Genomic DNA, 17,770 nt, shown 5'->3' on the forward strand with positions numbered 1-17,770 from the left:
ACACACACACACACACACACAAACTAGTCGTAAGCACTGGTTTGAGGAATTTTGTTAAACATGATCTATACTATAGAATTTCACCATGTTCCAATTCCAGGGAGTTAACTTGATTAGCCAGTCCAGTTTAATATGTGCAAGAACAAAACAAATTGTGATAGATTTGTATATTGACAATTAAAATGATTTCAACATTCCTCGAGATACTTAATATTTCTAGTGGCTTTTACTATGTCTTTATAGAAAAGGGCATACCTCATTAAATATTAAAGAAAATTACGTTCTTCATTTCGAGGAAGAAAACGACAGTCATACTCATTCAGTTTATTATTCAATACTCAAGCAAGATTACTGTGCACATTTTAATTTTTTAAACTAAAAGTATACTTGTGAAGAAACAGAAATGTACTTTTTCTTTTTAATTCTCACCCGAGGACATTTTTTTGTTGCTTTTCTTGAGAGAGAGAGAGAGAGAGATTGAAACATCAGTCAGTTGCCCATCAGCTGCCTCTTGCAGGCTCCCTGACCCAGATCGAACCTGCAAGCCAGGCATGTGCCCTGACCAGGAATGGAACCCGAGACCTTTCCTTGTACGAGGCGGAAGGAGGGGAGGGCGCGAGGCTCCAACCAACTGAGCCACCCGACCGGGGGAGAACAGTACTTCCATCGCAGATCAAGGCTGGCAGTGAGAGTTACCTATATTTGTAGATAATTTAGAAAACCTCTGACGTGTACATGCCTAAGAAAAACGGAGGCATCATCGCTAACTGGCATCATACCTGGAGGTCGATAGGGATTTTTAAAATGCAGGACTCGGAGCTGTCACCAAGCTGCCCCACGGTGGCACAGGGTGCTCGGGGTACCTTGTACCCAAGGCTGGGAGGCGAGCTCCCGAGCTGCTCCTTGAGGAAGCTCTGCTTTAGGTTGAGCCCCTGCGGGCAGGTGTCAGCCTCTTCCACTTCAGTCGCATCCTTCCCCCAACGGCGCAGGGTTACCCTTCTCCCCCAGGCCGTTACGTTCCCGCTTCGCCAGCCCCTTTTCCTTTGGGTAATTCCAGGAGCGCGGGCATGGGCTGCGAGGAAGGGGCGAAGGGGGAGAAATAGGTTGTCCGCCACTGCCCCACCTTCCCAGGCACGTGGCGCTGCCTGGAGCAGCTGCTGGAGGCGACGCTGAGCGAAGAGATGCTCACCTCCTCCCAGCAAGAGGATGTGGAGGGAAGGAGGAGATGGCAGCAACGGCGAGACACACACGCTGTGCCCTTCCCGCAGGGAGAAGGCACCCGCGAGGGACAAACCGCGGGGAAGCCACCCCTCAACCCCCGCCCGCCGCCAGCTCTGTTCAGGGTCTGGCAGCGGTCCCGGTGCACCTGCTCACCTGTCTGTCCGGGGGAGGGGCCGGGGGTGTCGGGGCGGCTGGGTGGGCAGGGAAGGAGGGCCGGGCCAGCGAGGGGGCGCGCGAGGGCCCCGCCCCCGGAGGCGCCGCGCAGGCGTAGTGGCCGCTACCGCAGGCAGGGGGCGGCAACATGGCGGCGTGAGCGCGGCGTCGGGCTTCACGACAACGGCGCCCGCAGCGGCGGCGGGAGCAGCGTCCGCAGCGTCGGCCACCACTGGGGCTCCAGCCGCGGTCGGCGCCGGGGCCCGCGGCCCGCGCGCCAGTGCTTTCCCGGGCGGCGGCAGCATCTCGGCGAGGGGCGGGCCGAGTCGGACCGCCCGGGAGGGGGAGCGAGAGGAGGCAGCGGCGGCTCAGCTGCTGGGCGGGCGCCGCCGCTCGCCGGGCAGCGGTTCGCGGCGCCGCCTCCGCCGGGCATCCGCCTGCGAGTCCCCCAAGGCCTGCGCCGGGGAGGACTGCGGGCTGAGGTGCGGGCGGCGAGAGGGCCCGGCGCCTGGCGCCAGTGGATGCTGGGGCTCGGCGGCGGCGGCCGGGGGGCGGGGGCCGAGGCAGGTGTAACGGTACCGACGGCCGCCGCGCCTCCGCTCCTGCCTGCTCCTCGGGAGGGGGGTGCATGGCGAGCGAGAAGCCGGGCCCGGGCCCGGGGCTCGAGCCGCAGCCCGCGGGGCTCCTCGCCGTCGGGGCCGGAGGCGGAGGCGGCGGGGGCGGCGGGATGGGAGAGCCGAGGGGGGCGTCCGGCTCGGGCCCCGGCTGCGGCTCGGGCCCGGTGGTGCTGCCCGCGGGGATGATCAACCCTTCGGTGCCGATCCGCAACATCCGGATGAAATTCGCAGTGTTGATCGGACTCATACAGGTCGGCGAGGTCAGCAACAGGGACATCGTGGAGACTGTGCTGAACCTGGTAAGGGCCCCGGCACCTTCGCTTCTTGCCTCTCTGTCTCCGCGGCCCCCGGCGGCCCCTGCGCCCCGGGGCCACCGCTGCGCGTCCCCGCGGGCGCGGAGTGTTCGGCCCCGGGGCCCGCGGGGGAGCTGGCCCAGCGCGCCACCTCCCCTCGCCCCTCGGGTCCCTCCTGCCAGCCGAGCGCAGCGCCCAACTTGGTGCCGCCCGTGAGCGCTTCTCCAGACCGCGATCAGTCACCCTCTGCGTGCCGTGCGGGTTTGGGGTCGGTCCGAGACTTCAGCTGGAGGAGCGGAGGCCCTCCTTTCTCAAGGGCTCTTTCTCCCACACTGTTCCTTGCCCGTGGTGTCGCTCTGCGGGGCCGAAAGCCCTGCCCCTGGACCACAAGCCCCTGTGCCCGGTGCTTCTGACCTGCGAGGAGCGCGTGAGCTCGAACTTGAGCTTCTGGGCTGCGATTCCTCCCCCTTTCGAGGGAGGAGGAAAAGGGTGCAGTTTTGCATCTGCTTTTTAAAATGTCCCGAAGCAAGGATGTGATGGAGAGTGTGTTGGCTGTGTCGCCCCAACCCTCGACTCATTTTAGGCAGCTTTTCTTTCTTTGTAACGTTGCCCTGAATACACTGACCTCTTTGGTTTGTGTGCGTGCGTTTGTGCGCCCACGAGGTGTTAAAATGTGAGGGCACCAAATCATACAGGTTGGTTTCTGTGGTTGTCTTGGGCAGCGTGGCACATGGATGGAGACGAAACGAAAGGTGTTGGATGCAGCCCTAGTGGGCTTTTTTTTCCCTCCATGATAAAAAAGAGTTACTGCAGAACTGTGTGTGACTTAATATTTTGCACTGTTGACAGAGACTAAGAGGCCTTCAGGGTGTCAGGAGGAAAACATGGGAAGAAACAAGGGGAGGAAATCGAACCGTGCATTGCATGTAGTTCAGAGTGGTTCATTTTTAGAGGTTTGTGCACCACAGCTTTGGCTGCAGCGGAGCTTCCCAGCAGTGTCCTTTGCAATAGTCTCTGACTCGGAGATTGGGTTTTGGAAGGCGAGTTTAAAATCAGGAACGATCAGTTGACTCTTGTATTTGGTGTGGAGTCACAGCAATATAAAAGATATGCTTACAAGGAGATTCTGTAGCACCCATGTCGTCTGATTTTTCAGCTAAGCCATTCTTTTTATTTGACCTATTGGAAAACTGAAAGGAAGCTGCAGCTGTAGCAGCGGCGCCGTGGGGTAGAGCACGCAGAGAGTTGATGAACCTCTTAAATGTACAGCAAATTTAGAGCTGTTTCTTTTTGCCAGTGTGCGAGTCAAAGATACAGGGATCTCTTTCTTTGTTGTATTTATTACCGTTTAAACACAACACCTTTTCTTACCCTTTAAATGTATCAGCGCAAAAGTCTGTTGTAAGTTTGGGTAATGTTACCCCATTGATATAACCAAATTCTTTTCAAACCACTGATAGATATATTGTTGGGGTTTTAATTTTAACCAGCTGCAAATAGGCTGGTACTTGCTTTTTTTTTTCTTTAAAAGAAAGAGGTGAGATCTCAAAACGTGTTAACATGTTTGCAGCAGCTGTGTCCCTGTGCATTTAGAACACATTTCAAGTGTTTTTCGTTTTCATGGGACCAGCGCCTATTTTGATGGGAGGTTGTTTCAATAACTGTTTGCAGGCTTATTTAACGCACTTTCTTGTGGTCGGAGGCAGGGAGCCCTTTCAAGCTGGAAACTGGCTTGCAGACGCTGAGAGCCCATAATGAGAGGTCTGCTGGGCCATCCCCAACAGATGGAGTTCTGTGGATGCACAGCAGAGTAAGAAAGGAAGTGAGATAATTCTTTTGAGGCAAAAAAGACATTTAAGTCTCTTCACTGGAACGGAAACCTGGCATGCAGTCTCAGTGTGCAGTGTTGTTGTAGAGATGAACTTCACAGTTAGCTTAGAGTAATCAGAAGTAAGGCAGCCCTGAAATGGTGCATCCCCACATCCACTTAACACCTCGTGCACCGCATCGCTTTTTGGGATACAAAGTTGGGGTTAAAATTTCTTAATGTGTATTTAAAGAATGCAGTAAGTCTTTAAATGGAAACTTTTGGGGGAAACGAATCAATGACAGAAGGAGCTATTTACGGTTGTTAATTGATCATAAGAAGTGTCATATTATGTGAATTATAGTTGAGGGCTTTATCTTCCCAGTCTACTCACGACGGCATGTGAGAACTTAAGCTGATTCTGAAAAGATTTGGAAACCTTAGGAATTTAAAGAATAACTATCAAAACTTGATTCTATTTGCTTAATAAGTAAATCCAGTAAAATATATTTAGGACACCTAATGACTTGTTAGAGATGGGAAACTTTTAATGCTATCTCGAATGGGGTTTTAATTAAAAACTTAAAAAAAATTTTTAAAAAAGTTTTCCCCAATTTTTAATCTTAATTTAAAACACCAAATAAAAATTTTAGGTGAAAATAGTTTAAAATCTATCACAAAAAAAGAGAACAACTAGTGAAACTTCAAAACAGTTTCTACCTTAAACAATGCCCTTGTCTTAGCAACCTTTGTCAAAGTATTTTTTCTTTCTGTTTTTTTCTTGTACACCCTTCGTATTTAATAAGAGAATACTAATATGTGGTTTCTAGGTGCTGTTTCTCACACGCCTTGCCAAGAGAATTAAAAGTTTTGCAGAGGAAGTTTAGGCATGCAGTAAAAATAGGACTTCCTCAACACAGCTGTGGCCGTGATTTTCCTGCTTCTGTTTGTCAGAGGCAGAAAGGTTTCCATCACTCAGGTGGATTGTGGGAGTTTGTTCAAAAGTCACTATTGCAGTGAGAAATAAAATGAATAATTTCCGCTGTAGATAGATATTTTGTATTATGATATTGTCATTGACTTAAAAAATTCAGGGACGGGGGCAGGGTGGAAAGCATCAGGAAGATGAATGTGCTGGTGTGTAAGGAACCTTCCAGGAGTGTGTTGTCAAGGGTTTTGCATCGTAGCTTCACCAGTGCAAGGAGCCGATCATCAGCTTTGGCTCAGGGAGGAAGTAACTAACGTGGCATTATAAGAGCATTTAATGTAGAAAAATTTCTGTTGACTGTTTGAGTTATAAAACAGCGTACTTAATCCGTTGCTTCCTTAAGGTGTTTGTATGAGGTTTTTCTTTCCTTGAAGTAAATGCTATGTAAATATCATGTGTTCTTTGTAGCGTGGAAGTTTTTTTAATAAAAAAGTTTAATATAAACATTTTTAGAAAATAGAAAGGATTAATATTTACTTGGTGAAAGAGTGCAGAACAGGGATGTTTTTGAATAGCTGTCTAATTCTATAGTGTTTAATTTATAGATTTTTCCCCATGAATTACTACGTAATGATATATTAGTGTATCTTCAGTTGTAGAAAATGATAGTTCCTCTGATTTTTTTCACATTTAACTGGTTCATTGTATACTGTATAGAAAGCATAACAGGGTACTTCGAGGGGGTTTTGTGGGCCAACATCCTCTTTCTTGGCACATTGAACATAGTATTTTGGTTAAAAGAAGATTTTTAAGTTATTCTTCTATACTTGCATGTGACAGTAATTTTTACTCTTTGGAGTTTTTTTTGCTTGTTTGAAGCTTGATAACCGTAATAATTTTCAATGTAAAGATAATTAAAACTTCACAAGGAAAAGGTGCATTCTGCATTTGAACTAAATTTGTTTTAAAAATATTAAGTTAAATTTTAGAATCATATAAGCCCGTAATATTAATAAAACCACATTTATTTATGTTAAAAGAAAACTTCTTGCATTTTAATTTGTGCTGACATGTAAGGTTTTCATTTTAACTTACATTTTACTCTTGTAACTGGGTGTTGAAAGTTAAATTAGAGTGCCTGTGTAAACAGGGAAGCTTCAGAGTCTTGAGCTCCGAGGTTTCCCACGGAAGTACTACCTTAGTCGCAAAGCAGCACTAAAGCAGCAAATATTCTGTAGCCAGTGTGTGATCACGTCACATTAATTGTGAATAATTGTTTTGTATGTTGCTAAGTACTTTTTGGCAACTGCTGTGATGTTACTTGAATGTATCCCAAAGATCTCTCTTCTTCTGTATACTTTCTCCAACATAATGTAAGGAAATTCATTGGTTTTAGCAGACCTAACCCCCTTATTGGTTCGTTGATGGAGCTGTGTTATAAAATCAGTCATCCACATTTTTGACTATTTAAATGTTATTTTGCATAAGTTTCATAGGTTTTTTCATTTTGTTCCTGTACTTGTCATGTGTTATGCACTGTCAGTAGGTCTCCTTATGAGGGGAGATACCTTTCACTCTCTGGTGCTGTGGTTTGTGGGTAGTTCCCCTCCTACACTGTGCACTTCAGTGCACAATGGAGCCTGTCTTGGATTTATTTTTCGTATCTGTGGCTCTAGGATAAGTTAATGCATTTTGAGTATGCAGGATAACATTAATAGGCAGGAGACTAGTTTCTGAAGTAGGGAGCAGACCCAAGATCCTGAAGTAGACTAGATTCCTGTGAAATCAATGTATTGTCTAACTCTATGACTACAAATGTGTGTGAATATGATGTTATCAATGTAGCCATTATTATATATGTAAATGTTATTTTAATCTGGTATCCTGCGATAAGTAAGGTCTGATAAAAACTTTTTAGTAGATGTTATGTGTAGGTCAAGTGTGTAAGCACATAACAAAGATTGTGTTGTTAATAACAAAGTATGTATAATGCATTGACTAGAAATTAAAAGGTGATTATTAGCACTTGCCCTACTTCCGGGCCTAGTGGTCGCTCTCGTGTTTGTGGGTCTTGCAGGTGCTCCCCCTTTAGGTGATGTAATGGGCAGCCACAGGCTCAGTCACAGGGCCTGGGCTGGAGGGGCTTCTGCTGGCAATGCTGAGCCTGAGTTAGACTTTGACCAAATAGGGACCCAAGAGCAAGAAATGTATCCGTGTTCTGCTTGCGAGCCTGGAGTTTTCTGTGCCCACAGTAATCTTCTAACCATCAAACACTCCCTTTTAAAGCTTATTGCTGTTAGCCTCAAGTCCATTCAAACTGGGTTCTTGTCCCTTGTGGGTGGAAAGGATCCTTACAAACAGACAGTAGAACCTGGAAATGGGGCGTTGTAAGGAACGGACCCTAAATGTTGAAATGACGTCCAAGGCAGGGAGGACCCTGCCTTCCGTAGTGATTTCTTTTAAGGGATCATAGACTAGCTGTTTTAAGTCATCACCTTTGTTATGAAACTACTTTTTTCACCTTTGCCCATGAAACTACTGAGGCTGGAACTTCAGTGACACGAGAGTGTCTCGACCGTTTCTTGGGGCCTTCGATACTGCCTTTCAGAGAGGGATTTGCTTTGGTCCAAGCTGGTGTGCTTGGAATCACAGAGGGAGGAGAACGTTGTCTTTCCAAGTGAGAGAAGCCTTCTCTGCCTGCAGTCATCGTCTGAGACAGCAGAGAACTGAACAGGTACCACGAACCTTCAAGGTAGAAAGGCCACATCGTTTTTGTGCCCCAAGCTAAGGTTGGTAAGGGGAAAGACAGGAGTTTAAATGGGAACCGGACGAAGTTTCGTTTTGTTACCTTCTCCCAAGCCCCTCGTGTGCACTTTCAGACCCCTGATCAGAGGAGCGGTCCAGCCACCACAGGCCGCAAGCGAGGACCAGCCAGAGCAGGGGCTGTTGCTGCACGTTGCTCAAGGAGAGGCATTGAGCTGAGGGTTAGGGGATGAGTCTGCCTCTTCCAGTGGGACTTGGCAGGGCTATGAAACCAGGAAGGTGGAGATCCAGGGGGGCGAACTGTGACAGGTCTGTGGCTTTGGCTGCTAATCCAGCCACTTGCCAGAAGTAAATTGACCAGAGGCTAAATTAAGGTTTTAGGGAAACTCCCAGGGTAAACTCAAGCCTGGTAAACAGGCCTGTGTTCTTGTATTTCCAAGGCAGGTCTGAGGAAGTGGTAGGAAGAAGGAAAACCTAGGCGTGCAGGACAGTGGCAGGAGAGGGCTCTGGGAAGTCCTGATGACCGCTTCCCGCTGGCGGCCCCGGGCAGCCCCCTGCCAGGGCAGGCGCTGCTGCTCAGACGGCCCGGGTTTGTGCTGAGGTTTGTGCTCCAAATAAGGGGCCCTGGTCCGTCTTGCCTTCTTCACACGTCCACTGTGTAGCTCGTGGTCGGATTGTGAGGCGCTGCCCGAAAGAAGGCTGCTTTAATTCTGGCCTGTTGTTCATAGCTCAGAGGTTTCAGATTTCTGGCTGGTGCAGTGACTTGACGGTGTCTTGGTCTCTCCTGGCTCCCTGTGGTGAGATGGTGAGTGCGCTTTTGCTGGGCCTGCAACAGCTGTGTTGTTAACTGGGGGACTTACAGTGTTGTGTGTGGGGAAGGAAGGGCCTGACAGAGCGGGTGGGCAGCCCAGGGCTGGAACGTCGTAGATTTCTGTTGGTGTCCACTGCCTAGACCATCGTTTCTGCCTCTGACCAGTCTAGGGTTTTTGATATTCTTTGGGGACTCCTTCCTTCTTGGTTCCTGTGGCTTGGAGTTTCCATGGACGGCTTTCTGCTCTCCAGAAACAGCAGCCGGACCTGGCTCAGCAGCAGCAGATACTGGTTAAAAATTTAACTGCACATCTGAGACACCTCAATAACTTTCATTCTGGGGGAGAAAAAAGACGCGCGTCCTTAGAGCTGCCTAGAGGTTAGCACGTACGTTGCGATCTGACCGGCAGTGTGCCAGCATTAGGACAGAGTATTCTGGAGGTCGGAGTCAGAGGCGCCTCGAACGGGGGCGTGGGCTGCGATGGCGCTCAGAGCCCTGGGCACCAGCCAGCTCCCAGACCCTCAGAGCAGCACGCTGAGTGTTTCCGGCTTCGCGGAAGGCAGTGTGCCTGGGGTATCCATCCACCTCATCCCGTGATTCCTGACTAATACTGCGAGTTAAAAACTTTGGAAGCATTGGGTGTTAAGTACTATAGCACAAATTACAAGACAGTATTAACTTGGCAAAGGACTTGCTATATTTCAAGAAAGAAGAAATATTTATTGCTAGTTAATACAAGAGTAATCTTCTCTAAGTAATAGGCATCATCAGTAATAAGATTATCATAATTTAAGAAGAGAATCACCTTGTTCTCCAGGTGTGCTAAAGTCATCCTGAGTAACGCTGTGGGACACGCAGTGTGTCATTTAACACCATGGAGCAGGAGGTTTTGACGTTAGTCCTTTGGTCTTCGGACTGAAGGAGAGCTGTCTGCGGACAAGTGTGGGGGTTAGATATAATTTCATGGTGTAAGAATTGGCAAAAACCTAAATCTTCAGCAATAGAAAAGGTTAAATAAATTATTTTACATTCCTGTAATGGAATAGCATATGGTCATTAAAACGCTATGTGCCTCAGGTTCCCTATGTGTAAAAGGGGATAATTACCTGAAGGTTGTTGCATAGATTAAATGAATTAACATCTGTGAGGTGCCTGGTACAAAGCTAACTTGATTTGGTACTTACTGTTGTTATCTGTACCCATATCCTGAGTCCAAGGATCATCTGATCCTAGGACGAAAACAGCGATCTAAGTAAATGGAGCTGTTCTGTGTTAGCTTGGAGCGCCTGGGCCAGGTGAGCTGTCGGAGAGCGGCCCCAGGGGCCCATGGGGCCCAGTCTGCTGGTGGCCCAAGGGGCCTTGCTCTCCTGAGCCTGCACGTCTCCAGCAGGACCTGGGACCATGTCTGCTGGTCGCCTGTTTTGAGTGAGGTGATGGAAAACTGGGGAGAGAATAGATACGAGGCCATGCCAGTTTCTTTGCCCAGAATCCCTTCCATCTCTCTCCTCACCTGGCTGAGCTCGCACAGATCCAGCAGGCCGTGAGGGATGATCCTAGGAAAGTCGTGCCTCCCTCTGGGGGCCTTTGAGGGAGCATTCGGAGGACTGCGTGAGTGTCAAGCCCGAGGGACCAGTTAGAGGGGTGAAAACTGTGACTGTTTGTTTTAGAAAAAATGAGCCTGTCTTTGAGTAGCTACAGTGCACGTGTGAGGTTGCTCTGCGTTAACTGACCCTCAGCCCACCAGATGCCCTTACTCCCCCCCGAGTTGGAAACAGGCCTCCGCAGGTGTGAAGTGGTGAGGTAGGGTGGTCTAGGTGTTAGGTCGCAGAGATGCAGAAGCCGGGATGTGGCTTATTAGAAATGACCCTAAAGGCCAGCATTCTGTGAAGAGGTGGCAGTGGAAGCTGTGGCGAGCAGTGCTGCTCATGGCGGACTCGGGGCAAGGACCCCCAGGAAGTGGAGTGAAGGCCGTGTGGGGTCGGTGCGGGGTTTGTGCACAACAGTGGTCTAGCACGTGCTGTTTGGTGGACACCTGGGAGTGCTGGGGACAAGTGCTTGGTTACACAGTGTTCTAAATGGCTCTAGCACGTGCTGTTTGGTGGACACCTGGGAGTGCTGGGGAACAAGTGCTTGGTTACACAGTGTTCTAAATGGCAGCTGCCTTTGAATTGTACGCCTTTGCACGAGGCAGAAAGTGGGTACTTGAGGTACTACTGTGAGCCAGAATAGTAGTATGCATTACTATTTTTCTTTTATATATAAAGAGTAGATTTATTATGTATTAGCGTTAAACATATGAACTACCACATATACTGTATTTGCTTGGATAAGACGAATGAGTTATAGATGGAGTTATACTCTAGTCTAGGTAAGACAATTCCTAATAATTGCAGTTCCTTTCTGTTAATTAGAGCAAACATTAATAGTGAATTTTATGGAAATGTGAATGTCTAGGTTTATTTCTCTTTAGCAAATACTTTCAGTTTCTGAGAGCAGTAAACTGCAGCCGATTTAAAAATGGTATATGAATATTCTACTGTTGAAAACCCTTTGCGTGTGGGGAGGGAACTGGCTTTTACAGACTGGGTTCTGATTCCTACCTTCTGGTTCAGTGCCCTCTCCCAGCCTGTCCGGAGTGCGTGTGGCTTCTCTTCCATAGGAGAAGTCAACTGTGGCTGAAGTCGGGAGGCCTGTGAAGGTTTGGAAAGCAGTGTGGTCGCAGAAATGAGACTCAGCTAGATATTTCTGGTCTTCCGTTCTTCCGAATGTGCCATTACCTTTGACAGTGGTGGTGGTGGTGGTGGTGGTGGTGGTGGTGGTGGTAGTGAAGGTGACGTGCACGCTTGTGTTCAGCTGAGTCCTTGCCAGGCACCGTGCTAAGCACGGGATGTACGTTTTCTCGTTTTTGTCTTCCTGACCTGAAATGTCACATCTTCAGTGAAGTAAAAATAGTCATTGTCTTTGTAGGTTAAACTAACTCTGGTATCTTAACAGAGAAGTGTTTTCAGTTCTAATTATATAAGCAACACTGTATTATAAAATGTCATAGAATTATTTTACTTGATTTGTACTAATTCTCTATAACTTGATTACCCTTTCTAAGTCCTTGAATTTAAATTAAGTATTTAGGTTACTTTTAAAGTGTTTGAGACGTGAGTCAGCAATGGAAGAACATTTTTTATACTCTACTGACTGTTATTTGCTAAATAATCATGGCGTGTTTAAAATTACCATATTCTTCCATCTTTTGTCTGAAGAACTGTTTGGGTTTCAAGATTTACCTCTTGTCACTAGTAAGTGAGGTCTTCCCCCCTCCCCCCACGCCCCTGGCTCTCCTGCAGCGTTTTGGGCACACCTTGCGTTGGCACTGGCACACACTGTCTTAATCGTTTGTTTACTTCTCGGCCTCCCCTAGAGACGGCCCTCTGAGATCAGAACATCAGCTTATTCAACTTGGTATAACAAGTACTTAAAGAGTCTGAAATTCTGTGCTGCTCAGTGACATTTTTTTGTGAGTGAAGATTTTGTTCACCTTTGATTTAGTTTGCTTGTTTTGGTCACTTCTGGTTTGAATACAGATCTTGTCTGTTTTGGATATTCTGATTCTTTTAATTTATGCTTGCCTATTGTTTTAACATTTCAGCTTTTTTTTAGGGTGAAGGGTAGACGTGTTGAGATGTATAGCAGCGTGGGCAATGTTTAAAAGAAAATGTTCTGGAACCTGGGGTGGGCGAGGGTCCTAGTGTCTCCCACCTGGTGCGTAGCCCTGCCAGGTCCCTTGCCGGAGCAAGGCAGGAGAGAGACCCAAACAGTGTGAGGGTCCCGCAGGCTGTCACAGGCCAGGGGTTGGCACCAGGGGTTTCCTGACTCAGTCCAGTGCTTTTAAATCTAGTCCCGGTGCCAGCCGTTCCACTCTGGTAGTTCCTTCGGGGTTATAGTGTATCGCTTTAATGTGAGGGTGTGCCACCCTCCCACCTCCCAAGTTGTAAGGCCCAGGCAGGCTCACAGTGCTCACAGTGGTGGGTAACCAGAGCTGCCCTAACCCAGTGTTCTGTTGCCAGGGTCGAGGTACTTGTTGGGCACACAGAAAACCGCCTAGTCCCGCCCTAAGGAGCTGGAGGTTCTGCAAGTGGGGGGTTCTGGAGCAGGCACCGGGAGGGTGTTGCCACACGTTTCCCCAAAGCCCTTTCTCCATGTTATTTCTGAACTGCCCTGTTTCTCTCCTCTATTCGTCTCCGAAACGGCACAGAAGATTTTCAGGGGGCAAAACACCATGTAGTTTACTCCACTATTCTTAGGAAGCTGTAACATTTGAAATGTTGTTCTCACTGAATCCAACCGAGAATGGGCATGAGCACTGCCACTGGCAAGTGGGTGATTCCAGATGAGCCGTCCGAATGCTGACATTTGAAGGCTTTTTTCAGTGTGCCATGTTAATTTAGGTGCTATATTAATTGCTATGTCAGTTGTTTTTAAATAATTTTATATACCCAGCATACTTTCAACAAACAGGCACGGGCATTTTAATAAACTAGTTTTTAAAAATTTTTATCCATTTGGGTTTTTTTTTAGAGAGAAGGGAAGGGAGGGAGAAGATGCAGGAGAGAAACATCGATGTGTGAGAGAGACATTGATTGTTGCCTCTCATACAAGCCCTGACTGGGGACCAGATGCAACCCAGGCATGTGTCCTGATGGAGAATCGAACCCACGACCCTTAGCTTTGCAGGACCATGCCCAACTAACCGAGCCATACAGGTCAGGGCCAAATAGTTGTACTTTTAACGTTGCTGGTAAATGTGTCTCCAGAAGTAAGAGGTGTTTTTTTTTTTTAATTTTTAGTTTTTTTTTAATATATATTTTATTGATTATACCATTACAGTTGTTCTATTCCCCCCTTCAATCCCCTCCACCCACACCCTCCCTCCCCCACCATTCTCCCCCCCTTAGTTTATAACCACGTGTCTCAAGTTCTTTGGATTCTATATTTCCCCCACTATTCTCGCCCTCCCCCCTATCTATTTTCTGCCTACCATCTATGCTATTTTCTGTGCCTTCTCCCCTCTTCTCCCCCTCCCACCCCCCTGTTTCTAACTCTCCATGTGTTCTTCATTTCTATGGTTCCACTCCTGATCTAGCTGTCTTCTTGGTTTGCTTTTGTTTTAGGTGTGGTTGTTAATAACTGTGTGTTTGCTGTCCTTTCACTGTTCATCTTTTTCATCTTCTTTTTCTTATATAAGTCCCTTTAGCATTTCATATAATAAGGGCTTGGTGATGATGAACTCCTTGAACTTGACCTTATCTGAGAAGCACTTTATCTGTCCTTCCATTCTAAATGAAAGTTTTGCTGGATAAAGCAATCTTGGCTGTAGGTCTTTGGATTTCATGACTTGGAATACTTCTTTCCAGCCCCTTCTTGCCTGTAAGGTCTCTTTTGAGAAATCCGCTGACAGTCTGATGGGTACTCCTTTGTAGGTGACTGTCCCCTTATCCCTTGCTGCTTCTAGGATTCTCTCCTTCATTTTGGTCTTGGCTAATGTAATTATGATGTGCCTTGGTGTGTTCCTTCTTGGGTCCAACTTCTTTGGCACTCTCTGAGCTTCCTGGATTTCCTGGAAGTCTATTTCCTTTGCCAGACTGGGGAAGTTCTCCTTTATTATTTGTTCAAATACGTTTTCCACTCGTGGCTGTTTCTTTCCCCCTTCTGGTACCCCTATAATCCGGATGTTGGAACGTTTAAAGATGTCCTGGAGGTTCCTAAGCCTCTCCTCATTTTTTTGAATTCTCATTTCTTCATTCCTTTCTGGTGGGATGTTTTGTTCTTCCTTCTGGTCCATTCCATTGATTTGTGTCCCCGTTTCCTTTCCATCACTATTGGTTTCCTGTGCATCTCCCTTCATTTCAATCAGTCCAGCCCTCACACGTTCCTCTAATTTGTAACTTTGTTCCTCTAATTTGTGACTATAATCAACCAGTTCTGTGAGCATCCTGATAAATAGTGTCCTGAATTGTGCTTCTGAGAGGCTGGCAATTTCTCGGTCGCTTAGAGTTATTGGCTCTGGGACTTTGAGTTCTTCTTGTGCCGTCTTTCTGGTTGTTCGTGCCTGTTCCATAGCAGGATCAGAGCCCTAAAGTGTTCACTAGAACAGGGCAACTCAGTCTCTGGATTGTGACGTTGTAGGTGGGGGCGGGGTCAAAGAGGGACTATGGCGTCCTGTCCGCTGCCTGCCGCCACGGCCCTCACTGGTGCCGCAGTTGCTGCCATCACCGGGCCCACGCGTTTCGTCCCACTGTACGCGAGTGTGCCACCGCCGTCAGCCCTCGCCCCCTGGGGCCTGCGTGGTCTGTCTCACTGTGCGTGAATATGTGCCCGCGGTCTGCTCCGCACCCTGACTGGTTCCCGTCTGCCTGCGCGCCTGGGTCGGGGGCCCTGTCCTGCCCGACCCTGCTCGCTGCTGGGTCCGCTCCTCTTACCGTCCCTGTTGAACGGTTAGATGTAGTCGGACTTCAGTATAATTCAATTTTCTGTCCTTTGGTTGTGTCTTTGTTTCTCCAAACCTTTGTTGTGTTCAAACTTGGTTGTGGGAGAAGGCACAGTGTTTCCACCTATGCCTCCATCTTGGCGGAAGTCCTAATTTTTAGTTTTTTAAACTATCTTTGCCGCTAGGTGTATTTCTGGGCTAGCCCAGCTCAAAGTCTTTATGCCTTCCTTTCTTTATTGGAGTGAAATACAGATAACAAAGTTTACCGTTTCACCTACCTAAAATGCTTGGTTTGGTTAGCACCTAAGCTGTGCAGCCATCGCCATGGCTCTGGAAGTTCTTCCTGTTCCGAGAGTGGAGCTCTGTGCCTGGTCGGCGGCCTCGGCCCTCCCCCAGCCCTCCCCCAGCCCTCCCCACGTTGGGCCACTCTGGGCCCCTTGTGTCCGTGCAGTCACAGGTCATTTGTCCATCTTGGTCTGGCGTAGTGCACTCGGTGTTTGTCTTCAAAGAATAGGTGAGGGTTTTTGATTCAAACCAGTCTCCACTGGCAACACGGATGAGACCCTCGGAGGCCATATTTGTATGTTACACTTACACATTCAGGTCTGCGTGGACCAGTCTCTGTGTTTGTGGAACCAGAAGAGGAGCCTCCAGTGAGCGAAGTCATTTCTGGGTGACTTGGGTTCTTCACTCCTATTTCTTGAGTATTATGAGGGGTAGAGATACACAGACCATAGTAATATGTCATTAAAAATTTACAAGTTTTTCATTTGCTTCCTGCCCATAGTGTAGCTCTTGACTCTCTTATCTTAGAGCTTGTCTGAAAAGCTTTGCACCCAGCTAGGACCCTACAAATTCCTTGTGCTTTCCTTTGTTCTCCCTACTTTGCAAAGCCTAACACAGTCTCCATTTTGACTGGCAAGACTGTGTCGGAGGGTGGGACGGGAGGGCTCAGCAGGTCGGAGTTTTCTTGAGAAGGCATGGGGAAAAAAGAGCGGGGTGCCGTCACGTGCAAACTTTTTGTCATGTCACCAAAAAATTAGTTATTTATGGAAGACTGCAGATCGTTTGTTACCAGGATTTCCATTGCTCATGGAATACTCAGCGGTGATTTTACCTCAACTTCTTCTCCGTTAAAAAGAACACCTCCGGTCCTGGCTGGTGTAGCTCAGTGGATTGAGCGCGGGCCTGCGAACCAGACGATCGCTGTTCGATTCCCAGTCAGGGCACATGCCTGGGTTGCAGGCCGGTTCCTTGGAGGCTAACTACCAGCAGGGGATGCACAAAAGGCAACCATACATTGATGTTTCTCTCCCTCTCTCCTTCCCCTCTAAAGATAAATAAACAAATAAAATCTTAAAAAAAAAAAAAAAGAACACCTCCGGTCTGTTTTTACTTAAGAGGTTGTTAGTGTGCTTGCATCAGACAGCCTGTGTTTTAAAACTTTTAAAAAACCTTTCCATTTAAAATGCATCTTTCATCTTACCTATCCACTTACAAATACAGGTTTCTAGGAGAGCAAGCCCAAATCTTTTTGAACTCATTTATGTAGTACAATATATATCTTATGAAGATAATGCTTCAGTTTTAACACTTTGTGTATTTTTAAAAAAATTTATTGGGGTGACACTTGTTACTGACCAGTGTCAGTAACTCAGTGTCATGAGTTTCAAGTGTGCAGCTCTGTAATATCTATGTATTGCACTAGTATTTTTGTATATCTAAGAAGTAACAATTTATCTCCTCTTATACCGCCACAGTATAATTCTTGATTGTCTTAATCATTAAAGATTTATCGACCACAGCTATATGTGTGCCCCTCTGAGGTCTGTCACTGTAGGGTTGTCTTTTCACATGTTTACCACTTGCTCCGAAGCCATGGCTTTCCGCCCGTCTGCAGCCACCCTGTCCAAAGCAGCCCGTGTGTCCGTGGCTGTTGAGCACTTGCAGGGTGGCTGGTAGGACTGAGGTGTGCGCAGGAATGAGTCCCATGCTGCATTTTAAAGGCTTGGAAAGGTGAATGTAAAATGTCTCATTAATAGTTTCATTTTGGTTACATGTTGAAATCATAATGTCCTGACTGTATTGCCTCAAGTTATTTTATTACAATCGAGTATATTTTATTACAATCGAGTATATGTGTTAATATGAACTTGCCCTGTTTATTTTTATTTCTCTTAATGTGTCTATCAGTCCACTTTAAACTGTACATGTGGCTCAAATTAGGTTTTTGGTCTTTTATTTTTGTTATGTGGCCCTTTTATTTTTGGTTATTAGTTATTAGGTGTACAGCTAATTCAGATATTAGGTCATGTATTGCAAACTTTGGGAAACCCATCATACTTTGTGTGATTTTCAGAACTGTCATAGTCATCTACCCTTTCTCTAGGAGTAAAAAGATACACACTAAAGTAGGGGATGTTTGTTACAAGAAGGGGTCCCAGATTCAAATGTTTACATCGTGGTTGGGGGAGGGACCGTGGTGGTGAGCCTGATGCATAGTGAGCGCTGGTGAGCACTGACTTTCCGTAACGACCCAGTGTGATAGGGCGCGGGACGCCTGGCTTCAGTTGGGTGCAGTTGCAGGGTGCGCATGCGCATGGTGTCCAGCGCCATCGGTGCTGCGTGCGGGGCGAGCGGCCCATCTCTGGGCGTCGGCTCCTGAGTAAGAGGAAAGGTGGAGGAGGAGACAAGGG

The 17,770-nt window shown here is 47.4% G+C and overlaps 1 protein-coding gene across 4 annotated transcripts in view; it reads left to right on the top strand.

Annotated features, from left to right (window-relative positions):
- The first annotated feature begins 1,507 nt into the window (after positions 1–1,507).
- Positions 1,508–17,770, top strand: part of NBEA (neurobeachin) — a 465,797-nt gene continuing 449,534 nt past the window's right edge. For all 4 annotated transcript variants that reach the window (XM_037057645.1, XM_037057647.1, XM_037057648.1 and 1 more), the window contains exon 1: positions 1,508–2,290. In XM_037057645.1, the coding sequence (XP_036913540.1) occupies positions 2,003–2,290 (288 nt within the window). In that variant the 5' untranslated portion in view covers positions 1,508–2,002. The remainder of the gene's footprint in view (positions 2,291–17,770) is intronic.

Source organism: Sturnira hondurensis, unplaced genomic scaffold (assembly GCF_014824575.4).
Source record: "Sturnira hondurensis isolate 20B ecotype Veracruz unplaced genomic scaffold, ASM1482457v3 Scaffold0009719, whole genome shotgun sequence".
In the NCBI taxonomy this organism is placed as follows: Eukaryota; Metazoa; Chordata; class Mammalia; order Chiroptera; family Phyllostomidae; genus Sturnira; species Sturnira hondurensis.